At 46.9% G+C, this 27,651-nt stretch overlaps 3 protein-coding genes across 4 annotated transcripts; 2 read left to right on the plus strand and 1 right to left on the minus strand.

The window, feature by feature from the left end:
• Positions 1–766: 766 nt before the first annotated feature.
• Positions 767–5,424, plus strand: marveld2l (MARVEL domain containing 2-like). The gene is made up of 6 exons (XM_030364367.1): positions 767–914; positions 1,833–2,928; positions 3,976–4,124; positions 4,303–4,474; positions 4,697–4,747; positions 5,150–5,424. Exons 2-6 carry the CDS (start codon positions 1,834–1,836, stop codon positions 5,267–5,269), a joined length of 1,587 nt encoding a protein of 528 aa, XP_030220227.1. The 5' UTR covers positions 767–914; position 1,833; the 3' UTR covers positions 5,270–5,424.
• A 564-nt stretch (positions 5,425–5,988) lies between these two features.
• On the plus strand, positions 5,989–17,557 carry zgc:154006 (Occludin_ELL domain-containing protein). The gene is made up of 10 exons (XM_030363666.1): positions 5,989–6,053; positions 6,137–6,181; positions 7,514–8,165; positions 9,142–9,345; positions 10,346–10,504; positions 14,572–14,732; positions 14,867–15,121; positions 16,307–16,478; positions 16,631–16,672; positions 16,850–17,557. The coding sequence occupies exons 3-10, from the start codon at positions 7,569–7,571 to the stop codon at positions 16,946–16,948; spliced, it is 1,689 nt and encodes a 562-aa protein (XP_030219526.1). The 5' UTR covers positions 5,989–6,053; positions 6,137–6,181; positions 7,514–7,568; the 3' UTR covers positions 16,949–17,557.
• On the minus strand, positions 17,389–27,134 carry nr2f6a (nuclear receptor subfamily 2, group F, member 6a). Of its 2 annotated transcripts, none has more exons than XM_030363669.1 (5): positions 26,046–27,134; positions 24,214–24,308; positions 22,141–22,493; positions 21,072–21,318; positions 17,389–19,907 (listed from the first exon to the last, which is right to left on the minus strand). In XM_030363669.1, the coding sequence occupies exons 1-5, from the start codon at positions 26,312–26,314 to the stop codon at positions 19,633–19,635; spliced, it is 1,239 nt and encodes a 412-aa protein (XP_030219529.1). In that variant the 5' UTR covers positions 26,315–27,134; the 3' UTR covers positions 17,389–19,632. The 2 variants fall into 2 exon arrangements, with proteins under 2 accessions (XP_030219529.1, XP_030219527.1); XM_030363667.1 differs by having other exon boundaries at positions 22,141–22,496; positions 26,046–27,122.
• Positions 27,135–27,651: the final 517 nt, after the last annotated feature.

The raw sequence follows: 27,651 nt of genomic DNA on the forward strand, positions 1-27,651 counted from the left end.
CCGGTACATTCAGGTGTGTACTTACATTCCACACACCTGAAGTCATCTGAACTTAGTCACTATTTTATTGTAGGCTAATCATGGAGCACATTTTGGTTTCCATAATAAGCACGGCTACTAGACACCAGATGCAGAAACCAGTAAAGAAAAAGCGTTTTCACCAGCCACATCTGCCCAGTATTATGAACATGAATCCAAGATGCTTTGTAGTAGCTGTAGTAAAATAAAGACATGTTATTAGGTATATTCTCCCCCTTCTCTCCATCTCCCCCCGTCAGTGCTTTCACATGCTTCTCCCGGGTCGCCCTGCATGTACAGAACTGGGCGCTTATCAAGGCATGTGAGACACACACCAGGCACACACACACACACACACACACACACACACACACACACACACACACACACACACACACACACACACACACACACACACACACACACACACACACACACACACACACCATGCACACACCATGCACACACACACACACCATGCACACACACACACACACACACACACACACACACACACACACACACACACACACACACACACACACACACACACACACACACACGCACACACACACACACACACACACACTCACACACTCACACACACACACACACACACACACACACACCATGCACACACGCTCTCTCTCTCTCACCGGCCAACCGGCACACACACACACTGAGCGCTTAATAACGCGTGTGAGTCACCTGAGAGGAGGGCGGGGGGGCGGGGGGTTGCTGCGTTAGTCCAGTACAGAGGGCAGCCATTTTACACACCAGCCTCTGTGTCCACTCCCAGACAAGGACACACACACACACACCAACAAACACACTCCCAAGTTCTACAGCTGTCATGGACCAGGAAAGAGTCAGGTGCTGGGCTCTACCCTACCAAGGTAAACATTAACAACAACTACAATACAAGAAACAATACTAGGCCTAGTACCAGGAGGAGTGGTGTTACTGTCATGTTATTTTACTGTCATGTTATTTTAATTTTGTTTCAATGCTGTCAACTGAATAACACCATGTGTAGAAATAAGGTAACATAACGTGACACGATGAATAAAAATCAGTTGTAACAAATAAAAGTAACACCAATGTTTAAACGACGTATTCACAGTCCACGTTGAATACCTCATTCTACGTTTACCTTATTTCGACACTTTACTTCTATACTTATTCTATTTATATCGTTCTGTTGATCAGGGGTCAATGTACCACCCTCGTGTCTACTGGAATGTGCTAAGCTTGAACCGGAGCGTGGGGAGGTGTGTGTCCTCGGTGAGGCGTCCCTTAGTGAGCGTTTCCTTCTTAGCGCTGTGTCAGCGAGGAGCTCAGAGAGACGCTCAGAGCCCCAGCAGGGCGCCTAAACCCTCTCTCTGACGCCCACGGCGAGCCACGGCTCATGTGATGAATGGGTTCCTCTCCTGCCGGAGGAGACACAGCCATATGCTGCTAATCGTTTGGTGGATATAGAAAGAAAAGCACGTGGAGGAGTTGTCATTTAAGAGAAGGTAGATAGATTATCATCGGAGCTTTAAAGGGATACATCGAGGTATCTGTAAATTGCGATTGTTTGTCTAGCCCACATTCAGACGAGTTGATTGCTTTTGGTTTTCATCTATCAACCTGTTTATATGTCAACGTTATACGCACATACTTAGAATTGGTCTTATCAGAACAACATGTCTATTTTTTTTATTTGGATATGAGTGTTGTTGTAATTTCTACACACTCACCAACAATTAATCTGTTCCTTGTCAAACAAAATGGCTTTTTGGAAAATGGCCGCTATGACTCACAACAATCAGCATGAGAAGCTGGAGCCAGCGATTCAAGAAAGGAGACGGTGAGACCATGGCTGAGTCTTCGTCCAGGCCTGGCAATGCACCTACCCCCGTTTGGGTGTCACACACGCCCACCCCGGACCACCTATCAGACGTGGTTGAGGACGACCCTGCAGACTCCTCTGAATACACATCCAGCAGTCCGGATAAAAACATGAAAGACAGACTCAGATCCCTGCTTCCCAAGACCCTGGGGAGATCCATCCGGAGTTGGACGAAGGGGCGTGAGGATGTGAGCTCCGGGGGGGAAGAGATCCCCCCGGACGGCACCAGGGTGAGCCCCCCCGTGAGCCCCCTGATGGAGCGCAGGCTCTGGGACGGCCAGGGGGACGAGGGCTCTCTGGCCACCTCCAGCCAGAGGTCCTACAAGCCCCTGCTGCGGGACAACAGGGACCTGTACGCCGGCGAGGAGTCCATCCTCACCAGCATCCACCCGGCCGAATACTACGCCGAGAAGGTGGAGTTGTACAAGCTCAAGTACTCCTACCTCAAGTCGTGGCCCGGGCTGCTGCGGCTGCTGGCCGGAATGGAGCTGCTGTTCGGGGGCATGGTGCTCGCCTGCGTCATCGCCTACATCCAGAAGGACAGCGAGTGGGACGACTCCTACGGCATGACCAACGGTTACTACAACAACGGCCAGGGTCTGTCGGGGTACTCCTACGGGGGGCCCATGACCCCCTTCGTCCTGGCCGTGGCCGGCCTGTCCTGGGTGGTGACGCTGATCCTGCTGGTGCTGGGCATGACCATGTACTACCGCGCCATCCTGCTGGACTCGGCCTGGTGGCCGCTGACCGAGGCCCTGGTCAACGTGGCGCTGTTCCTGCTCTACATGGCGGGCGGCATCGTGTACGTCAACGACCTGAACCGCGGCGGGCTGTGCCACATGACGGTGGGACTCAACCCCATCGTGGCCAACCTGTGCCGGGTGGACGGCGGGCAGATGGCGGGCACCACCTTCATCTTCATCGTCATGCTGATGTACCTGGTGGGCTTCATGGTGGCGCTGAAGATGTGGCGGCACGAGGCCACGCGGCGCGAGCTGGAGAGCTTCAGGCTGGAGGTGAACCGCTGCGAACCAGACTCAGAGTCACTTTTATTACATCTTATTGTACAATAGAGTACAATTCTTAGACTTGGTTCCTCAACAGTCACGTAGCAGCAACAATAAAAGATAAAGTAATAAATAAGGTACAAATAAGTAAAAAATTTAAAAGATATGTTGCACAAGTGTTAGTGGTACCAGCCACGGTTGATTGTGGTGCAAAAATGCAGAAATATACATTTAAATAATCAGTTGTTGTAGTTGGTTTGGGGGTAGTGGATTCCTCCAGGAGCCTGACGGCTTGGGGAAACCATGACCCGTGTGTGTGGTACAGTATTGAAATAGTTATTATTTATAATTCTTTTTTAGATACATTTCAATAATGAACAGGCTGTGGTTGGGAGGTAGACTGTGGACGTTGGGGTTTTACCCAGATATCCCCCCCCCCCCCCAATTGTCTGTTATGTGTCTCCTTTAACATCCAAACACACTCACCTTGGCCACAAAGAATAATCCCTCACCAACAAAATTCAACCACTCACCAATCCACCCCCAAAAAACCATAACGCACAAAAGCACTGTGCCTTGTGGCTACACTAACACCGCTGCGTACGCAATCAATTGTATGGTCATGGTGTTATGAAGACGTTATGATTCATCTGAGAACCTGGGCTGTGATGGTCCCAGCATGCGGAGCCTACCATGTGAGGGACAGGAAGCTGAGTCACCGAAGACGACTGCAGAGTGCAGGGAGGGCATCACCACACGACGCTTTGAACGCTATTCTGGGTCTGTGTGTCATACCTGCCACCAGGTTTATATGGCTTAGTAACACAGTGCCACAGCCCGGGAAGGCTACACAGAACTTTTTGTTAAATACTTAGCATTACTGGGTTATGCATTTTTTATTAACCTTGACAGACTCACTTTTTGAGGAAATGCTAATATAAATGTCATCAGCAACTCTGTATTATGTTACGTTCATAGTTTATAGTTTTGATGACAGTCACCTAAATGGTGCTTCTAGACTGCTCAGATCTGATCATACATCTTATTTCATGGCAGGAAGAAAATCCTCAAACCATCCCAATGTCTAAAAAGAAACCAAAGAAAATCTCCTTTAAAGATGATGAAGGTTACACCAGCAAGAAACCACACTCACAGGACTACAACACCCCGAACTACAGCACTCCCATCAAGGCCGACTACGTCATGTAAGTGTTGCTATTCTTTCATCTAAAATCATGCCTACATTTATATTTGACATTTTGGTCTTTTTTTATTTTGGTCAGTGACGGTTTTCTAATGCATGCAGCCTTCTAAAGACTTCAGCCACCGCTTCTGTGAGCATTTAAAAACGACATGCAAAATGTTATTCCTCATTGTATCCAGGAAGTACCCGGAGATCACCTCGGCTGAGGAGCGGGAGAGATACAAGGCCGTGTTCAACGACCAGTACCCGGAGTACAAGGACCTCCACAGAGACATCACTAACACCTTGCAGAAGTTTCAGGAGCTGGACGACATGATGGACAGTCTCCTCCAGAACAACAGCAGACGAGACGTGAGAGAAGGCATCGCTGTGTATTAGTGTTGGGCCCTTGTAGGAGACAATGTGTGTAATGAGTGTCCCAAACTGTGGGGGACATTTCAGCTACTTCAAATATCTGTGTTACTGAAATGACAACCAAAATAAAAGACACATGTATTATATGACAGCATTGTGCAAATGTAATGTGAAGTTGCTGCATGTGTAACCGTTTGCTCACCTTTGTCTACCCCGTAGGAACAGGAGAGAATTCAAAGAATGTTGCTCACATATGAAGAGAAGAAGAAGGTGAGCAATACACTCTCTCTACTCCTTCATGTACGCAAACTACACCAAACAAATATCGTAATTCTTAATTCTTAGCCAGGTTATATTTTCTTTCAAATAAAGCTGTCCACTGGTGAGGATAATATTGCTGACTTTGAGACGAATGGGGTTTCTTGAAATCCACATTACTGACTGCATGTTCACCTGGGCTCACTGTGGGCTAGGAGGATCAAAACAGAAAGAATGACCGAATGAATGCTTGCATGAAAGAATGCATAAATAAAAGGAAGAAAGGATGAAAGAATTAAAAAAATAATACAAAGAGGGAATTAATGAAAGAAAGAATGGAGGAAATAAAGAGAACCAAACGCAAGGAAAAACAGCAATGCATGTGTGTGACAGGGATGTGTGTGTTCTCTACAGGACCCTGCTTTCCTGGAGAAGAGGGAACGCTACAGGTACATGAAAGACAAGCTGAGCCACATCAAGAACAGGATTCGAACCTTTGACACCATGGAGAGCCGTGGCATGACGGCGAGATGACTCAAGGAAAGAGGGCCGAATGCATTGTTTGATTCCGAAATCTCAGCGCTGTGCTGTTTCAAATGCTTATTCATTAGTATGTGAATAATCTCTCTTGGTGTTACAATTTCAAAGAAATGTTGTATTTTTGTAATAAATATTCACATTATGAACAATTCCATTTGCTTCATTGGTCCACGGCTTTAAGCCAGATTCATGTGGTCTGTTAACAACCATTAGCTATAGCCTACATGATACTGGCGTAAGATAAGATAAGATAAGATAAGATAAGATAAGATATACTTTATTCATCTCAGCAGAGAATTCTTTTTTTTTATTTTTTGGTAAAAGCTTAATTGAGAGGATTTCTTTCAATAACAACAATAAATAAATGTCTTCATGTCTTTTATCTATACTTCATCCTCTCTCATGTCATTTTTAGCTCCCCACACTACTGGATGCTGTCAGGTATTCGCCTGCTTGAAATGGGTGGGGATTGCATGCATAACGGTCGACCTTTGGAAATATGTGCACGGTCTAGGGGCCTGCAAGCATACGGAACACTCACCTGGGATGTTCACCTGGGCTAAATATTACTGCTTCGTTTTCGTCATGAATTTTTTTAAATAAAAATAAGGTGGTGCTGTTAACCCGGGGAAAATATTACCGGTTCGTCTTCCTCATGAAAAATGTATAATAAAAACAATGCTCTCACCTGAGACCGGTGTCGTCCCTCTGCGCGCCTGCGCATGCGCGGGGGCATCGCACCGGGCCAACGTGAAGACCGCTCGTTACTTTTCAAGAAGTAAAACATCTATGATCACCAATTAATTACTTAAAAGGCGATTTAACGAGGACGTGACATTGACCGTTGATTTTCATTTCCAGGCGGTAGAAGTTTCCATGGACTGTTTTCATGGACTAACCTTATTGGTAGGTTCTTGTTATGTGGTCCTTGATAATTGTTCGTACTATTTTCTAGTAGGCCTATATATTATTCGTCTATTATTATATTATCATCGTCCTACTAACAAATATTATGGAAATTATGTTACGTGTTTTGAGGAAAAGGGCAATTTAAATGAATAGTCAGCTTAATTTAGCCAGAATCGAATAAGAAGCTGCAACTCTTGATCTGCACCCCACCGTATTGATGTGTATTATATCTTATATATTATATATTAGGACTATCTGTCTGGAGTTAACGGGAAGTCTCGATGCAGAGGTGGCAGCAGGACCTCCAGCAGACGGGAGAGTTAATGCTGAATGATCTGTGTGATAGTGACCGTTAGATCCCCCCACAGTACTTTGCATGGCTGGCTTTATCTGTGGAGGCGCCATTGCGACTATAACTTACTTTTGCTTATAACAACCTGACACTCAGATGACCCTCACGGGTAAAGTCTGTCCAAAGAACATGGCAGTGGTTCACATTGCAGTCAACAACACGCATGGCTGCCCCAGCCGCCTCCTCTCTGCTGTTGGTCTGAATTATTGAAGGCTGCTGGGTTGAGTTCTGCAGGACTGTGTGGGTCAGTGACAGACAGGCCGCGGTGGGGAGGGCTAGGAGGACTGAGAGCTCCTCTGCTGAATCCTGGGTCCACAACATCATATTCAAATGAGATTGTATGCTAAACAGCTGGTGGTTTAGGTCAGCCACAGCAAAAACTTGCATGATCAACATATCGTGTTCTCGCTCAAGGAAGATGATAGATCATATTGCTTTATTGTTGTTGTTTCTATACAATTTTCTATCTGTCCTCCTTTTCAGCAATCTATATCCGTTTATCCATCCACCTACCTAACTATCTCTGTCCATCCATCCGTCCACCGATCCATCAATTTATGGTTCCATCCATCAAATAATCCCAATCCAGCTATTATTGTTTGCTTATTCTTGTTCTTGTTCTTCTTGTCCTTCTTGTTCTTGTTCTTGTTCTTGTTCTTGTTCTTCTTCCTCTTCTTCCTCTTCTCCCTCTTCTTCCTCTTCTTCCTCTTGTTGTTGTTGTTGTTGTTGTTGTTGTTGTTGTTGTTGTTGTTGTTCTTCTTCTTCTTCTTCTTCTTCTTCTTCTTCTTCTTCTTCTTCTTCTTCTTCTTCTTCTTCTTCCTCTTCTTCTTCTTCTTCTTCTTCTTCTTCTTCTTCTTCTTCTTCCTCTTCTTCTTCTTCTTCTTCTTCTTCTTCTTCTTCTTCTTCTTCTTCTTCTTCTTCTTCCTCTTCCTCTTCCTCTTCCTCTTCTTCTCCTTCTCCTTCTCCTCCTCTAACAGGCCTTTCCTTCCTCCGTCCCCCGGCCGGCGTCGTATCCATGACCACCGGGCCACCATGTACGAGCCCCAGCAGTACGACAGCCCACCGGTGTACAGCCCCCCGTACAGCGCCTCCCTCAGCCTCTACCCCCCTCGGAGCGTCCATTCCCCCCGCAGCGGGCATGCCCCGCACCCCTCCCAGGGGCGGCCCCGGGGCCCGCAGCCGCCCCCCGGCTCCTACTACATGGACGAGCAGGGCGGGGACCCCCGGCCCCAGGACTTCCACCGCTGGTTCTCCCCGCCCGGCTTCGTCAAGACCTTCCAGGCCGCCACGGTGATCATGTGCTTCGTGATCTTCGCCTGCGTGGCGTCCACCCTGGTGTGGGACATGCAGGGCCTGGGCTACGGCGGCGGCGGCGGCTACGGCGCGGGGATGGGAGGGGGCGGGGCGGCGAGCGGCGTGGGCTCTGGGTACTACGGCGGCAGCTACGGCTACGCCAATAACTACATGACGCCGTACTCGGCCAAGTCGGCCATGATCTCCATGGCAGCCATCAACTTCCTGGTGGCCCTGGGCTTCCTGGTGGGCAGCTTCTCGCGGTCGCGCGCCACGCGGGGCCGCGGGTTCTACCTGGCCGTGTTCATCTGCGACATCATCCTGGCCGTGCTACAGGTGTGTCTGCCTCGGTGCATGATGGGTAAAGATCCCATATCAGGCTTTTTTAGGGTTAATAATTGCATTTGGGGGTACTACTAGAATAGGGTTACGTGTCTGTATGTTAAAACTATTCTCACAGGATTCGTTTCTGCAAAACCAATTTCAGCATTTTTTGAAGTGTTCTGTTTTGTATCATGTGGCTTTAAGACCGGGGTAGCCCACTCTGTTGCGAAACACCTTGCGCGTGTGTCTGCAAGTTCACTTCCCCGAGAAGTTGTAACATTGCGGGTAGCCGGGAGGCGGGAGTTCTGCACTTCAGCAGGGCCCACTGCACAGTCTGACGTCACATTTTTACAGAAGTAACGTTTGAGCGCATACAAGCTGTTTCACACACCTATTGAGGGGCGTACTCCCCCTGGCTCGGACTTAGATTTATATATGCGGCATATAACAGTCAAAAGCAAAGGGAAAAGTTGAAAAGGCATGCTAACACCCCTTTAGACCTTTATCTGGTGTATTTCAGTTTAATTAAGGCTTTTAACAATGTGGATGTTAAAAGCCTTCGGGGTCAACTAACGTGCATGGGGTCACAGGTGTTTGCTTACCTATCAGCTATAAATATTTGATACATTTATGATGAACAAAATTTACTTAAAAGGTTCAGCCACGATAAACAAAAGCAGACTGCCTAATGTTTCGTAGCCTTGAGCGAAGATGATTTTCCAGGGGTGCAGTGCATATAGGCCTACTACTGACGGGCAGATGTTGTTATGGTTCAAACAATATTTGTGGTAAAAAAATAATAAGGGGTCTCAAACATTTTCAGAACTAAAATCTGGATCACGTTGGAAAGCATTGTAAACGTCTGAATAATAAGAAATACGTGCATATATACGTACATGTATATATATATATACAGTATATATATACATATATAGTAATGAAATGACCCTTCCCTTGTGTCTTCCTATTCCCAAACATCTACTTGAAGGGCATCATGGACATCATCTTCGTGATCGGGGTGAACCCCATGTCCCAGAGCTCCCAGAGCATGCTGTACAACCCCATGCTGATGATGTGTCAGAACATCAAGGGGAGCCCCAGCATCAGCGCCGCCGCGGGCTCGGGCTACCCAGGAGGTTTCTCCCTGTACAACCAGTACCTGCACCACTACTGCTACATGGACCCTGAGGAGGTCTGTGTGTGTGTGTGTGTGTGTGTGTGGTGTGGGTGACAATGGCATTGTCAATATCTTGACATTGTCCCAGTTGACTCAGATATGCCAGTTTAATAAATTGTTCCATGATTCTTGGCAAAAAAAAAGGAAAGACAACAAAATTCCAGATTACAAACCATCGAGGTAATGGGTTTCAGAAGCATTTTGATGGGAAAAGCACGATTAATCAAAAAGCTAAACCCGACCATAGCAATAAACATAACCCATGTAAAAAAATATTGATATTAAATGTATAAAAAATGTACAAACAATGACAAGCCAGGTGTCCCACGGTCACTGTAACCTGATCAGCTACTATGCTCTGCCATTTGTTTATTCGTCGCAAAATATAAACCAGCTCATATGGCATCCTTCTTTAATCCTTCTGGGCTCTAAGAAGCCTCCAGAATTACATTTGAAGATTTCAGTCAAATCTTCAAACGTAACTCCAATATTTACCAGTGTTTTAGCACGGCTCTGGTCGTCGAGCATTTTTAAAAGAGGATGAGGCTTTTTGGGTCGGGTGGAATCTAGTACAAGCTCAGTTGATCCAGTTTGTCTGAGACTTACATGGCTGCAGCAGGGTGAGTTCCAGTGCCAATTTGCTTGAATCACAACAGAAAAGGCATACACAAACGCTGCTACACAGAACGGGAATCTCAAAAGAGAACATACTGCCATTCGCATTGTTTTCATGTTTCCTTCATCTCTGATGAGGCATCATGGTCATTGAATGGTAGTATTGTGCACCTGTTCCATTTAGCTCCTTTAAAGAAATATTCACCTCTTGTTATATAGTGATCTAAGGCTAGTCGCAACAGGCCCACTCACAGTCCCAAGTCACGTGGCTCTACCCTGATGGCTGCTGGAACGTGAGCCGGGTCCCCTCGGGTTCTGCCCTGCTCTGCCCAGCGCTGCTCTGTGCTGGTCTCTTCTGCACCGTTCCCCATTATACCGCCTCCTTCTGCTGTGTCTGCAGGCGGTCGCCCTGGTACTTGGTCTGATGGTCGTGGTGGCCCTGTCTCTGGCTGCGTACTACGCCTACAAGACCCGCAGTAAGATCTGGCGCCATGGCAAGCCCAACATCACCTGGGACCCCCCGCTGGTCGCCCTCCATCCGCAGGACGTCCAGGACTGGGTGAGCTGGATGCTCTCCGTTCTGCTGAACCCATTTCACCATCTGGATGAATGATTCACGTTCTATTTAGGGTTACTTTTATACATCTCATTGTACCTGAATACACAAGGGAAAATAGTCTTAGGCTACGGTCCTCAACAGTCACATAGCAGCAACAATACAGGGTAAAGTACAAATATGAAAAAATAAATAGCAGCATAGATCACAATAATAGATAATAATAATACAAATAAAATAAATTAAGTAATAGTAAGTAGGGAATCTAAAACAGTGGTAATGAGTAATAAGGGGTAGTTAAGTGTAAAGTGTAAGTGTAAAGTTTAAGTGTAAAGTGTTCAAGTGGTTGTGGTACCAGTGCAAAAAATGCTGTAAATGGAAGTGGATAAATGGATGTGTTTTGCTTGGCTGCAAAAAACAGTAGCGGCGTACAGTATTGTAATAAAGGGATATCCCAACCAATGGATAGTCTATAGACAGTACATTCATTACACAGAAGCATTCCCCAAGCCTCCTCACTATTTAGAATCACAATAATTACTGTGATCAATCAAGGGGATGAAAAACAACTCTAAGATAATAACATTTGTTGCTGCGGATGGTTAAACAGCCTGGATACCCAGTGCTGACTGGTGAATGGCTGCAGAGGCCACTGTGCTATGGAGTAGTCAGACAGGGTTAATAAGAAAATGAAGATCATTGTAGCTTTCTGAGGTTAATATTGGGGATGTTGGCCTGTAAACTGATTCATGTTGGCTTCTCTTTGGGCCATTTCAAACCTCAAACCAAAACCTGACCCTTTATAAGCCCACGTTTCCCATGCAAACGTAGGACCACTTGTTGATCACAGAGAGAGGGGGATTCGTCCGAATGAAGGGAAAAAGGTGTTAAATACTATACACATAGAAAGTATAAAGGACTGCGTGCTAGCTTTTGTCTAGAGAAATTTTGCGTGAGGACTCACAATAGATGCAAACAGAAACTAGGCTTTGAGTGTGTGGCTGGTGTCTGGATAATGATGAATGCTGGCAGGTATTGACTCGGAGCATGCTGTTGTTTGTCTTCAGCAAACCTGGTTTCACCCTGACTGATCATTAACCAGGAGATAACACAGAGGCCGTAAACTCACCTGTTAAACCATTGCCTCATAACGCGGCCCGGTTCACTTTAAGTAAGTCTATCTCCTGAGGCATTTAAAGATTAATATGTGCCACAGAAGTTTCAGTGGAATAAAACTCATTGTTTTTTATTGCTTCAGATGCGCTTCCTGTATACTCTTACAAGATGAGGAGGACTTTAACAGTGGCGAACTTCGCTCCTGAACAATGTGCTTAAGGACTCTCCCATACACTACCATGGTGTCCTGAATAGGAGGTTGTTAAATTTACAAAATGGGAGTTTCTTGGGTTCTCTAGTGGAGTGCGTTTAAATGTGCTCTTTAGGCTTCACTTTATCCTTCCTCATAAATACGCAGACCAAGGTTAGTATCTAAGCTCTGTCTTTATTCAAATTGAAAATTTCTAACACTTAAATTTCAACCAATTTGGCTATCATTGTGTGGTTGATGGCTGGAAAATGCAGCCTCACCAGTCCCACGTCAGACTGATTGGACTCTTGGGACAAGTGAGGCTTCTTAAATCATCAACCACACACACTCCACAAGAGCATTGTCTTGAAAGACGTGCTGCTACAGTCCACTTTCATTGTTTTTAATCGTTTTTCTGGCACCAATAGTTGGTTTCAAAATGACCATCACAACACTAAAGTTCATGTCTCTCGATGAATATACAGTATATAGAAATCATATTCACCATTTAGTAGGGATGTCCGATATTGGCTTTTTTGCCGATATCCGATATGCGATATTGTCCAACTCTAAATTTTCGATTCCGATATCAGCCGATACCGATGTCGATATTTGGGTTATTTATTTTTCCTCAAACCTAATTTAGGTAACATTACATATCTCCTGTTGTGGAATTAACACAACATGCTTAATGTTATTGTGATGCCCCACTGGATGCATTCTTGAATGTAACAAGGCTTTCCAAATGTTAACATTGTCTGTGCAAAATAAGAAAAATACTTCAACTTAATTTAAGGGAAAAGTGCCATGTTTATTTTTATTTTTTTAATGGTCTCAGACAACAGTTTGGATTACACTCTCCCTGAGATAATCTTGACAATGCCCACAACAAATAGGGCAAACTTGACTTCACAAATAATAAAACATTGTACCTGAACAACTATGTGCAACATAGCAGTATGTTTCTTTAACTAAAACTCAATAACCTTAATTGAATAAATGCACAAATATGAGTCAATTACAATGTGCACTGTACTGCACAATTTTGAAAACATTTATTTGAGCTATAAATAAATGTAAAAAAAAAAAACGGTTTTAAGGCAAAAAAAATCCGATACCGATATTGACCGATATTACATTTTTATGCTAATATCGGGCCGATAATATCGGTGGGCCGATAATATCGGACATCTCTACCATTTAGGCAACCATTGAGGCCTAGTTGTCCAGTCTTGGCATCGCTTGAAATATAATTGCAGGCCTAGAAAGCACTGGAAGCTTTCAATGATTCAGTCACTTCCAACTGGGGCCCTTCTTCTATCACAGTGAAGATGCATGCCTTGCATGGAAACCTATATATAATGTATAGGGCATGTATAATATATAAGAGACGTCCAGTCGCCTCGGCACTGCTCAGTGAATACCCACACAACACGGTGGTGCCAAATTATTCACTGTGAAACAGAGTTGCTACAGATTCTCACAGATCGGGCTCCTGCTAAATAGGTCATAGTAATTCCCCTCATATTGCGGGGTACTCATTCTATGAAGACACGTGGGGCAGAAACATGAGCCAACTGAGCTAGCTTTTTCATGACTGTTGTGAACATGCTAAAAGGAATAAATAACTGTATTTATTCCAAGGGATGTTTTAACTTAAGCATTTGTGGAAATCGGATAATGAAGCAAACAGAACACAGAGTTCTAGGCATTAATGATTGAACCGGGACTAATTAATGAGGATACCATCTGCAAGAGCGGTGTTGCTAGCACTGGGGTGCATCTTCTGACAAAAGGAATCCAGAAAGCAGGAAAATATGAGGATGGCCTAATTTTAACAATAAGTTTCAGAATTTATGTCTGTACACATATACAATATTCCACACACACGTGTGTGTGTGTGTGTGTGTGTGTGTGTGTGTGTGTGTGTGTGTGCGTGCGTGCGTGCGTGCGTGCGTGCGTGCGTGCGTGTGTGTGTGTGTGTATTGGGCGGATGGAAGAGCATAGCTATGAATAAAACGATATGTAAGTTGCCTTTAAAAGACTAAATCAAACAACATCGCTCTATATGTGATTGGGTGAGAATTGCGCTTGTTTTCATATTTCCTTCGTCTCCTTGCGAGCGTAAGCTGAGGAGGTCCCCGGGTTTATCCTCTCCGCTCCTTCTGTGGGGGGTTCCGTCCTCCATCTTGGAGACACCAGCCCCACCACTGATTAGATCCATATCAGAGGCTGCCTGCCTCTTCCAGACGCTCCCCTCTCTCCGCCCACTGGCTGCTCAGCCTGTGCGCCCGTGACGCCTGCGCTCTAGAAATAGGTCAAAGTCTAGATCAGTCATCAATGATTCATCGTACAACAGCGGCAGTGGTGGTAGACTTCAGATAGTTGGGTATCCTTTACAACACCTTTGGGTGGCGATGTATTCGCTGTAGAGTAGGGTTAGCCTGGAATGGGCCTAGATTCTTGGATACGACACTCTTATTAGATGGCATCTTACCAGCGCTGAAGTAACTGTGCTCCTCTGAGGAAAAAGTGTATGTTGAGAAATATTGATGACTTACAGCTGGCACAGTTTGACTCCAGTGTTCTGAGTTATTGATTAATGGGTTGATTTGAAAATGAAGAATGAACACAAAGCAACAGCATGTGGTGGCCTCTCTTCCAGCGTGGGAATGTCACGGCTATAGAGATCAAGTGTGTGTGTGTATGTGTTTTCCTAATGGATGAGCTGGTTTTGGTCACATGTCCCGCCGCTCTCTGATAGGTGAACCATGTGGGAGAGGGGCGGAGCACCCAGCAGGCCCCGACCGTCGTCCTATCAGAGAGAGCCGCGCCGGACCTCCGGGCTGGGAACGTCTCCGTCGCCCACGGCAACGCGGCACTCGGCGTCTACAGCGAAGCGGGTGCTTACGTCAGCGGCAACAAGTGAGCGGAGGGTTTGATCCGGCATGACCTCCCCCACCCCCCCCCCCCCTATCCACCCACACACACACACACACACACACAGTCAGAACAGCACCATCAGTATCTCTCTTGCTGTCAACGTTGCGACCGCACAGCACCAACAGCCGGGTCCCTGAGCCCCTGTACCAGAACGTGGGGGTCCCGGCCAGCTCCCACGGCTCGGAGGAGGAGGAGGAGGAGGCCAACAGCATCAGGAAGCCCCCCCAGTATGAGGAGAGGGACCGGGGCCCCGAGCGGAGCGGGAGCCCCCCTGCCCGGGACGTGGCCCCGTCCCAGTATGAGAGCGGCTACACGACCGGTGGGGAGACTGGGCACGAGCTGGACCAGTATCTGAGAGATCACCTCTACAGGTTGGCCTCGCTCCATTCAGACGCCATTCATCTTGGCCTCCATTATTCATCACCATCTGGCGCAGCAGCATTCAAAGAGCATTCCCAGCAAATGAATTATATAAATTATTTGTATAGATATATATATTTATTTATTTTAGAATACTTGTTTCTATGGTCTTGTCAGAAAGGGCTTGTTGCTATGGGGGCTGGTTAATATGGTCTTGCCTCCACGGTCTTGTTGCTATGGTCTGGTTGCCATGGTGTAGTTGCCGCAGCCTTGTTGCCATGGTATCGATTTTACATCTGAGTCACAAGTTGTAAAAAGTAGTAAAAAGCCTCAATGATAAAGCTCTCCAAGAGACGATATGTTTTGCATATTCTGGCTGCAACATAGTTTGTATTCTTTTCATTTTCCATCCTTCTTTACATTCCGATAAACATGGAGCAAAGTGATGAAAAAATACACTTTGAGAGCCAGTGAACCCCCTGTTTCAGGTGGAATTCAACACTATATGATTTTAAAAAGAAAAAGTGTGTTTTGGCCCGAGAGTGTTAGGAAAGAGTGGAGCGCGTTACCATTGTTATGACCCATGGCAACTTTATGATGCTTCTTTAGTATCGTCGTTGTGTAACTGTAACTGTAATGGGCGTAATAATAACAATGTTGTATATGAATTCCACCAAACACCGTAGAGGTATACTATAGGTGTCCGGGAAGCCTACCCCTCGGACAAGGACATTAAATAAATGGCTGCTCAGTCGGAGCCTCACCACCCACACACACCCTGGCATTTCACGAGTGTCCAAAAAACGCAACTTTCTTGCAGACACTGCAGTCAATTGTTGCCCATACAGAGCTCCACACGTCGACACACACCGCGCCACGGGTTCCCCTCGGCCGTGACGTCAGTGTGCCTCACAAAAGCTACTCAGGCGTCACGAAAGCACGCCACCTGCGTCCCCAGCAGGGTGGAATGGTCACACAGTGCTTTGGGGAGAAAACACAGGGTTTACTCCGTTCTTCTTAGGTCGTGGACTAAAACTACACAGATAACTACGGTGTCCATCATATAGGACAAATTACCACGTTTAAAAGGGTGACGGTTTTGGGTTCCCTGGCTCTATAAGCATCAAGCAGTTTGCAATAAACCCAACAAAAGAATAGGTAGAGAAGAATAATGCTGAAGGAACACGTGACGGCAGGTTGTACCCTGAGATCACCTCGGAGGAGCAGAGGAAGCGCTACAAAGGGGAGTTTGACGCAGACCGGGCCCACTACAAGAGGCTCTGCGCCGAGATGGACGACATCGGCGCGCAGATCCACGAGCTGGGCCAGGAGCTTGACCTACTGCAGGAGGGCTCAATCAAGTACCAGGTAGAGCGACCCGCCTCACGCTTTGAACTTCAACACGTTTTGGTGTAGAAAATAAGAAAAGGCTTTGTATGGTAAATCGAGAGAATGATGGAGTCAACGTCGCTGGATCAATGGTTTAGCTACGACGTTCATATAAGTGTGATCTATTGCAGGGTGTCGCAGATGAATACAACCGAATGAAGGACCTTAAAACTGTAAGTTGGGAGAGACGTGTGTGTTGATTATTCATTCTCATTCCTGTAGATGGGGCTAGGCTGAAATGCTCAACAAATTAACAGCCTCTATTGAACATCATTACTACTCCTTTAAATATATGAATGCATGTAACCAAGTTATAATAAATACATCCCCTTTTTGCATTGCTCCACCAGTCGCCAAACTATCAAGGAAAGAAAAAACGTACCAAAGAACTGAGTCAAAAACTCTCCCATCTAAAGCGGCTAGTAAAGAACTTTGACCTTCACGTTTGAGGAACCGGCTACGCTCGAAGACACAGCAGAAGGCGGAAATGAGGGTGACTGCAAATGTTCTTTTTTGATGGTGAACTCTGTAAATTACTTTGGAATTCATCGGTTTTGCCGAAGCTCAATAGCTTTGAACTGTTGTGAGTTCCCATTATAAACCCCATTAATAGCAACAGACATTCCAGAACGTACCAGTGGAAACCGAAATGCAAATGTAAGGCAGAAACTTACTTAATGTGTAGGAGGCCTCCCTCAAGCCTGATACTACTGCAAAGGGTTTAGCTTTTTGGAGAAGCAGAATAACAAAATGCTAAGTTTATTGGAAAATGTAATGTCAAAGAAAACATGAAACTCACGAGTCTACCTCTACTGCCCTGGGCCACATAAGTGATATTTTGTGTTCTTAATACTTTGCAAGTGCAGATTAATGGAAAACACAAAGCACGTGATGTTTTGAATCTTTAATAATGCTTTCATACACTTAAAATTTTAAAACTAGAGAACTAAGAACCCAAAGATATAGGAAAACATTAATTGTACATCTTGTTTTTTTCCTCAGGGGATTTAGAGTAAAACAAATCAAAATCAAAATGCAATAAAGGGTATTGCCGAGAATCATTTATGTATCCTTACACGTTACATTTCAAATCATTGGCATTTTAAAACGATGCTCCACTTTTTTACTTGCATCATCAATACATACAAAAATGTATGTCAATTTGGTAGTGATTTCATTGTTTTGGCTATCGTCAGCCTCCAAGGAAAGCCCTGGTGTGCAACTACAATAGACTTCAGGACCATAGGGTCCAACAGCCTCTGCAGCAACGCATTGTTTGAACACACAAGTAAGTGTCGCTGTCACCATCCATTAAATACTGACTTTGGTGGTCTCAAGACCCATTTCGCTCTTTTTCGACATTAGACCAGAAAGCAGAGGTATTTTGATGTAACATATCGACAATAAAACAACAAAAATACATTAAAGAGGACAACAGTTAACCAAAATATCAAATGTTGAAGAATCCATTTTACAGACTTACATTCTAAAGAATGAACATTAGAGATAAAAAAAAAAAATACAACAAAAAAAAGATTTTCACATGCAGTAGAAGAAGTCGCCCTTAATATATTTAGATATATACACAGAGAATACTTGTCTCAAGTTTCAACCCCTGCCCAACAAACTAGCAGAACCAAAACCTAAGCGACAGATATCAGGGCGTTCGAGCATCTTCTACCATTGGCCTGCCGAGTTTTTGTTCAATGGAAATTCCTGCAGTAGTTGCAAATATCTGCCCGTTACGCATTCAGCCCGAAGACGCCCGCTATCCTTAGCCTCTCCATTATCTTTAAATCACAGAGAAATCCAGTTTGAGGAACAAGTCCAAACTCTCGTTATGGGAGGGGTGGTGGGGTCCATTTAAAAGATGGAACACAGATGGCCTTTTTTTTTTTTTTTTCCTCCATCAATTCATAATGAAAAACAAGGCAGTTGTCTAAAAGGAAGGCGGCTCGTGGTGAACAAGGAGTACGGAGGTTTGAGTTTAGGAAACATCAGTCTGAAATTCATTCTGAAATCCTGTGAGGTAATTGTCAGTTTGTCATGAAAATTGTCACCTGTTCTCGTTAGTTATGTTTTGTTTTCAGAGAACAGCGTTGGTGCAAGCCCTGTGAAAGAATGTTAATGTAAAAGTTCTGCTGGCCAAGCAGTCATTCCATGGCATCCCCCCCAAGTCTTCTCTCCCTAACCGATAGCTTCATCATATCTATTAAGATACCCACTCGCATAATGATAAAATAGACTTTGGTACATTTCTTCTTATCCCTCTCGTTTTTAAGTTTCCACTTTTCCACGCCCCCCCACCCCCACAGTGTCAGTTGCTATAGGAGTTCATCCAAGGAGAACCACAGCGTTCCTCTCTTACAGCACAATGTCCTTTAACAGAAGCCTCCTGCGGACCCTTAAGAACTTGCAGCGTGTGGCCCCCCTTCTCCCCTTCAACCGGTTCATCGTCCGTCCCAGTCTGTTGCCGTGTGCATGTCCATGGTCAGCACTGATAAATATCAGTCTATAAAAAAGGAACCAAAAATTGTAGCAAAATATCTACAATGGAGACAATGGTTAAGGGGTACGAGCAGAGTTTTCCTTTGGGGGTTGCGAGAACGTTCCGCCCTCCCTCGGCATTAGGGAACGCTGCATCCTTAGTCGCCGTGGCGAATTGTTGTTGACATGACGTGGGGTCGCAGGGGGCCCCAGCGGGACCGACCTGGCCTCCGTCCCGGGACCTGGCAGCGGACACGCCGCCCTGGCAACCAAGAGGCTCCCAGGCTGGCACCGGATCAGAACCAGGGGGGCGGGGCCGGGGGCGACTCTGTGTTCACCCGTGTACCGTGACGACGCGGGGAGGAGGGGGATGAGCGAGCGCTCGCGCGACAGTACGGCGCGGCGGCCAGCTGGCAGTGGCGGGAGGACGCGCCGCGCCCCACAGATGGCGTGGCCGTCGAGTCACGAGGGTTCCTGTTGGTCCATGTGCGTCACAACCCCCAATGAGACGGAGACCTCACCCATCGGGCGGCCGGGAGGGAGGGCACGAGAGCGAGGGTAGGAAGGTGTACTGGGGAGGAGAGGGGGTGGGGGGTGGGTGTGGGGGGGGGGAGAGGAGGGGTGGGTTTGGGGGGGGGGGGGGGGGCTACTGTCCCGGGACGTAGGGCCAGCTGATGGAGCTTCCGGAGAGCTGCATGTCCCGGATGAGCGTCTCGATGGGGGTCTTGCCCACCAGGCGCATGAAGAAGAGCTGGGAGATGAGGCTGGCGGGCACGGCGCGCAGGGCCGGCAGCCGCAGCAGCAGCCGCCCGAAGCGCTGTGGCTGATTGGGGTACTGCATCCTCTCGTACTCCGTCAGGGCCACCTGCGCCTTCTCCTGCAGGGACTCCACGTGGGCCGGGTCCGTCAGCCCGCAGGCGTCTGTGAGGGCGGGGAGGGGGGGGGGGGGGGGGGGGGGAGAGGACACAACGTGGCATAAGGAGTCGTGATCAGCCGCGAGGATGCCATCCCCCTGTGAATGACGTCAATGGCCGCTGAAGGGCACTAGTTGTTTCAACGTCGTCCTTGAAAGCGCTCGGCTCATCCGGTGGACATAACCGCAGAAGGGGCGGGGTTGGATAACTAGAGAAATAATTGATCGCTTTGGGATTATGAGGTTGAATAACAAGAGGTAAAAGCTGCGCAGAGCATTGATTGGACATGCTGGGCACCCTGAAGGCCAGCAGGGGGCACCAGAGTACAGGCACTATTGTGTGAAGCCTGAGTAAACTGCATTTCTGAATGGGTCAATACACTGATATAAACAGACAGTTTCCTTCGTTGCCTTAAAATGTTGTGGTTCCTGGTTGAGTAAAAAAATCCAAGGGCAAATTTCTTTCACAAATATAACAGCTTTTCAGCTGGGGGAAAGCAAAACACTTTGAATTTTTTTAGTTATTGCCAAAATGGAGCTGTCAGGAAACAAAGGCTGTGGATTTGGGAGGGTTTGGGAGTCAGAACATAACAAGCTAAACACTAGCATTAGCCTACAGGCCAGACAAGCAGACTTTTGAAGGTCTTTCCTTATGCAGTTTTCAAGGTCCAGTATCTCCATATTAATATTACATTAAAAATAGAACTTTCTTAGAAAGATTTCCTAGATTCTATGTATAAGAGGTTATGCAACTTCCAAAAATAAAACACAAATTGCTTATATATAAAATAAATTATTATTTTATTCTGAATGCGTTTGACAGTGGCATTTGATTGATTAAGGGACGATGATGGGAAGATATTTGGCATTTATACACATTAAAATATAATCGAACATGGTATATAGTGTTAGGTCAGCACTCACAAGAGGAAGCCAGAAACTGAATCTATAATAACGGTTATTCCATACTAATGTACAGAATCTCATCTCATTTTCAAACCGCTTATCCGGGGTCGGACGGCGGGGGCGGCAGCTAGTCCTGGGTCTTCCCCGAGGTGACCTCCCCGCTGGACGTGCCTGGAACACCTCCCTGGGGAGGCACCTTACCCGATGAACCGCCCCCAACTGAGAACGCACGACATCCACATTACACGGGAGCAGTAAAAGCCTACCTGGAGAGAAGATGGCGATGGCCTTGAGGCAGCTGTACTCGGCCGAGTCCACCTGGAGCCGGGTCAGCTTGTCCACCTGGTCCTGGAAGACGCGCACCTGGTCCATGAAGGACACCACGCGCTCCGCCGACATGGGAGAGGAGTGGAAGCCGGCGGCCGCCAGCAGGGGCGCCATGTGGAGCGGGAGGGCCGACTGAGCCGCGTTCAGGATGAACAACTCGCTCCAGCTCAGACGCAGCAGCGCCACCTGCAGCCAGGGGGGGGGGGGACATCTCCATTTAGCGGACGCTTTAATCCAAAGCCACTTACATGAAGTACATTGGTAAGAAGAAAGAGTAACAATATATCGCTGTCATTACAGTAAGGATGTTCATAGAAACAAGCGTAAAGCACTAACAATCGCTAGGTTAACCCAAACCCCGTATACAACAAGATAACACATCCCAGAGTGTGTCAGAGTTAGCCTGGCTAACGCCAGACCTCCTCTCCATCTACATGGAGAGGAGCATTATATTCATTTTCTCGTGTTTTGAGGCGTGGTTCACAATTGCCCGGAGCCGTTTATTGGGCGCTACGAATGTCTATCATACGAGTCTGTACGTAGCTCGTAGCCAATCGTGTCAATAATACCGGATGACGTATTTAGAGCGACAGAAATTCGATGAGGAAGAAGACGATGGGTGTGTAAAATCGGGGCGAAAATCGGATCCGTGGAATCCAGGCTGCCTCGCAGCGCGAAGTGAAATCACGGGCAAGGCAGCATGGGAATACCCAGGCTTGGTCAGCGTCAGATGCACGCACGTTTCTAACACGCGCGTTCTGAGGCCGAGAACAAAACGCTTTCTATAGTCGCCTTTGATGCGTGTTTCGATAGGAGATTAAAGTATAAAAATGTTTCATTTTCACGGCTCTGATTAAATAGAGATATTTTCATTTAATTTACTTTTTAAAAGTTGTTTACCCAACAATTCTAACTTGTGAACGCCCGTCATAAAACAGCATTTCAAAAACAACGCCGCATGCAAAAAAACCTAACCCCCAGCCCCCAGAGGGCAGCGGCAGCACCGACCTGGTCGGAGACGGGCAGCTCGGGGAAGAAGGGGATGTTGCGGGCCCACTCGATGGTGCTGAACAGCAGGCGCGCCGCCAGCTCACAGATGTTGTCGATGCCCATGGCGTTGTCGGCGCCGCCCTGCTGGCTGTACTGGTGGCTGTAGCGGCTGCTGGGGTAGGGCTCGGCGCGCAGGAGCTGGGAGATGAGCTCCGACACCGGCTGACCGCCCCCGCCGCCGCCGCCGCCGCCCCCGTTGTTGTTATTGTTGTTGTAGTACTCGCCGCCGATGCCGCCCAGCCCGCCGGCTCCGCCCAGCGGCGTGATGGACGGGCTGAGGCTGGGCTGTGGTGGGATGCGCCCACGTTGGACTGCTGAAGTTTGGTTGGGGGACAGAGGGGATTGGGGGAGGGGATGGGGGTGGGGAGGAGAGGAGAGGCCAGGAGAGGTAGCGGCGTAGAAAGAGGGAAAGTGAAAGAGAAAGAATGAAGGACAAGGGAAGGGGGGGGGGGGGGATAAAGGGAGAATAAATCATGAATAATTGGTTGCAGAGGGAACACGCGAAGGAGAGAGCAGGAAAGGATTTCACGAATAAAAAAACGGCGGCAGAACACAACAGCTGAGAGGGAGTGGATTGTCTCTCAGTAGTGGGGTGTGTGCGTGTCAGATTATCAACAGACATCGGATTGGTCGGCGGGCTCTAATTCTAGATTAAAAGCGCCGTGCAGAATAAGAAGTAGACGGCAGAACTCAGGAGGTCCGAGTGGGTTCGCCATGTAGCGCTGGTTGAAGGTTTTCTGCACACAATAAAACGAATGGACTCCTACCGTTTCATTTCTGTTTCTAGAAGAACCATTGTGTGTGCGGATGGAGCTATTGTGAAGACACACGTTTCTTCCCTCCCCAATGAGAAGGAATCCCATCTATAAGCCCTCAGAATGGACACGGCTTGCCCTTGAAAGACGAGGCGCCGCCATGTCGCCGCGAAAAGTGTAATGGATGATAATAAGAGACTACTCGCTCCAACAACACATTGCACCACCACCAGATCCCGCTCTCTCACCCCGCTACAGTGCCCACCACAGAGAAAAATACTTCCTAGCATTGCCCCCCCGTAGGATTTTGAACTGGGGTCCAACACAGAACATTTTCCCTCTTTTCAAAATGCTCATGAAAAAAGGGTTTCAACGAAAATCTATACAAATCTCCCAGATGAACAGATGAAAAGGGTACATTCTGCCCCACTGTCCACAGGTTCGACCTTTCGTTTCATTGTCAAACTGTTACTTTCCTGTTTATAAATTGCACCTTTGGAAACTAATCAACCCCTGCAGGTTGAGCTGAAGCAGCAGTGATGGGGGGTGGGGGGTGTAGACATTCATTTCTTCTGTAAGTATAAGCAGGGGGAGCTCAGGGTTGATGAATCTGCTCTGTTGCATTCAGTCGAGTCTCTGGATTAAGCCATTTAGTACATGACAGCAAACCGACACGATCGGCTAACAGCCAGCTCAGAGCCCCAGGAAAGCCCTCTGTGGCGTTCACTCCGTCCCTCTGCTGGCGGCGGGGGGAGGGGCGCTGGTAGCGGTATAGGATGAGCAGCGGCGGAAATCAGCCCCAAGTTAACCGCTATGGATTGATTCGATTTGCGGCGTCTTGGATCGAAGCCACGTGAATGATGGGAGGATCTCCCACGGTACTGAGTTCATTTGATCTTGTCGAGAACAGCCGCAAGTTCAACTTGAACAGCGTCAACGGAGTGGTTACAATCCTGTCTGAAGTGTAGGTCATATTGAGTGGATTCTCACGAAGTTGTGTAAAAACACAATGTTATTTAGAAACCATTACGTCATGTATGCATATTATGTAGTGTATAAATGCCCACAGCGTACGTTGGGAATGGATGGAGAGCAGGTAGCATAAGCTAGCAACTAGCTACAAGAGAATGTATGTTGGAACGTGTAGCACTAGCTGACATCTATCTAGGTTGGAATAGGGAATTGGTAGGGCGTAGCCAGCAGGTAGCTAGGCTAAAATGCAGCTAACTAGGTGCGAATGGATGCGTGTACATTGAGCATTAGGAGAGGAAGATACCTTCTTTGCGCATCCCAACGCGGAAGCACTTCTTCAGGCGACAATACTGGCACTGGTTGCGGTGGTGCTGGTCGATCTGGCACTCCCTGTTGGACCTGGGAACATAATTAACGGCCACAATTGGGTTAGTGGGTTCAGAATGCTTACATGATGGCAGCTATTTCAGCATTATTTTTCTGATGAAGGACAACACAAGCTATATAACTGGGTTTTGTTGTTTGGCTCCAAACTTGAAACTAAGGTTCATAGAAAGACAGAACTGAATAAAAACCGGAGTTGGTGGTGTGAATACAGCCACTAGTTCCAAGACCATCAGGTAGAATATTACACCACCCTAACGACCCCTCTGATGGGGTAGAAGCAAAGCCTTACCGATACATCGGTTGGGCAATTTATTGGGGATATACCCTTTCACAGATATGCGTCGGCGTATGTTTGACGTTATGCTCAGGTATGAAAGCTTTAGAAATGGTGTCAATTTATAAATGTAATGACCTCTTAAGGAATCCAATACTGTGGGGGTTGAACTTCTAAATGCTTTGACCGAGCACATCCACGTAAACAATCCCAACACTAGGAGTTTTACATCAGGTTCTGTGTAGAGGTTAGTAGCTCCTACCCATACAGTAAATGGGTTCCTTAAGCTCATTATTTTAACGTGATATCGCTGTGGCCCGAAGCAATGCTAGAGGCTGAGCACCGAATCCTAAGGAGCTGCCCCTCCCCCAGTATTGAATCGAGGCAGATATATCAAACATTTTACCATCAGTAATGGTTAACTCCCTAATATCGGTAACAGGCCCTAAAGTCCAGTGTGGGTTGAGCTCTAGGTTAGAAGCATGCAGGCTAACCAGTCTACCAGTGCACCATGGTTACTCCATGGTTCATACCTGGAAAATAATCACATACCTGTATATGGGGGGGATTAATAGATTCTTAAATAGATAGGTAAATAAATGAAACATACCAAGCCTCTGTTCACATATATAATACACGTAGCAGCCATCCGTTTACAGGATCATAAACATTAATATTGTACAAAAATAAAGATGTTTAAAGACCATGTGAATGAAGACAAGATACCAAGTGGGTGTTGAGACTGATCTAATGTGTGAAGTATTTGCTTGTGTTTCTTTACAAAGCCATTTCATTCATCAATATATTCAGCAAGTCGAATCCATGAACCTACATTAGAAGTATACGTGGGGGAAATGATGAAATAAGCAGGGCCATCGTGGGCCGTTGTGCATGAATTAAAGTGCTGCCTTCGTTCGATGTTTACATTCTAATTTGTTTTGAGCAACAAGGCATTGTGCATATGACATGCAGGCGCACACACACACACACACACACACACACACACACACACACACACACACACACACACACACACACACACACACACACACACACACACACACACACACACACACACACACACCATTGTGGGGGGAATGTAAGAGCTCTGCACATAATCCAATTGCTTGACTCATTATGGCAATTTGCATCCATTTCCTTTGAAGAACTATAACCATTATAAGAGACCAACTGGGATTTAATTATTCAGCGAGCCTACACGTCTTTTCATTCATCCGCTCTCTGTCTATTGGATATGGATTATCGTGTTTACGAGTGTACATGTTTTTTTGTCAGGGAGAAAAAATTAAGTAGTTTATATCAACTAGTGGAGCTGTGCTTTAAAATGAGCAGCTCATTTTCCATTATGAACATATATTTGCTGTGATAATCCCCTTGTATTATTATGCAGGGGGAAATCTGTCTGTACACAACACCTCCTGTACGTCCTCAGCGAGTCAGCAGGACCATCTCACCTGCAAGTGTAGTTGAGGTTGCGCCTGATGCTCCTCTTGAAGAAGCTCTTGCAGCCCTCGCAGGTGAACACGCCGTAGTGCTTCCCGCTGGACTTGTCCCCGCAGACCACGCAGTCCACCACGCAGGCCTTGTCGTCTTCCCCGGCCTCCATGTCGCTGCCCCCGGCCTGGGGCGAGCCGTCCTCCTCCTCTCCCTTCAGGTAGCTCTTATCCCCAAAACCATTGGTGCCCCCATTTGGATCTCCCCAACCCCCACTCACCATGGCCATCGCTTGGTCACCGAACCACTGCTGGAGAAAACAGGCGGGCAGCCACTCGTCTGGTTGTTGTCAGGGGAACATAAATAGCACGTAAAACAAGTCCCGCGTCTGCTTCTTGTTGTTGTTGTTGTTGTTGTTGTTGTTCTGCGCGCTAACGTTGAACGGGACCTTCTCTAGAGGGACACCCAGAGCTGGGAGGGTCGGTAAGGTTCCTCGATTTGTATCAGAGGGTTACGGGACCAGGGTTGGAGTAAGTTGGAGTAGAAGGTTAGTCAGGGCAGGGGAAACGAGGAGCTCGACCCAGTCTCCTCCCACTGCACTATGACCTGGAAACAGTCTCACCACCCTGGGAACTTTTTTTGGTGTGGTTTAGCATGACTGTACTTGGTAGAATTCTCATTTTCTTAATTCACTCTTCATACCCGCCGTAGGGAAGAAAAAAAAAAAGCCACTGAACGCTTCGACTGGAGATCCACTGGAGAGGTGGTCTCTATGAAGGTGGTCTTTATTGAGAACCACGCTGCCCTCCGTCGGTCCGTCCGAGACCCTTTCAGGGGAAACAATGAGTCAAACACATGCTTCGCTATGAGAAAAACAGCAAACACGACCGACCTTTCAACACTAGCGAACGCGACGATGTGGAAGTATCTCGTCCATACACACACTCTCTTCCCAGCCCTGTTCCTGTAGCGAGATAATGGCTGAAAGATGACCTCGGCGTCAGCGAGGCTCGCCCATAGCACATGCCCCGAGCCACGGCCATCCCTCTTAAAGTCCCCCGTACACATTATGTGGCCGTCTCGGTGCAATCATCTCCACTTAAAGGTACAAACATCCGTCTATTCCCCCCTCCGCCAGAAACATTATTATCATAATCGTTGTGGATAAGTTATTAATAAATCATGCCTTACCTTTTTTTTTATAGAAAACAACCGTATGGCTTTCCCTCCTTGTGGAATATAATAATTCCCTCTTCCCCTAGATATTCCTTCTTCCATCCAGCGAGACTGAGACTGTAGAGAAACCAGACAGAGCTCTACTATTCTCTGGCAGTCGTCTGAGCAAGGGCAGCATTCGGGCTCCCCTCAGATAATGAAAGGCTAGCCCGGACCACCGGCTAACAAACATCTAGATGGCCGACCAGATTTGTGGGATCATGGCTTTTCTTCCTCAGTGGTAGTAGCTCACGTTAAGCCTGTGCTAACCACTAGCTAGTCACTCCTTGTGTGTGTATCTCTCAGATAGGTTTCCGATCACAGCGAAGTTCTGCGTTCCTTGTTTTGCTGGACCAAGTGTGCTGGGTGGTGGTGGTGGTGGTGGTGGAGGAGGAGGAGGAGGTGGTGATG

Source organism: Gadus morhua, chromosome 8 (genome assembly GCF_902167405.1).
Source record: "Gadus morhua chromosome 8, gadMor3.0, whole genome shotgun sequence".
NCBI lineage: Eukaryota > Metazoa > Chordata > Actinopteri > Gadiformes > Gadidae > Gadus > Gadus morhua.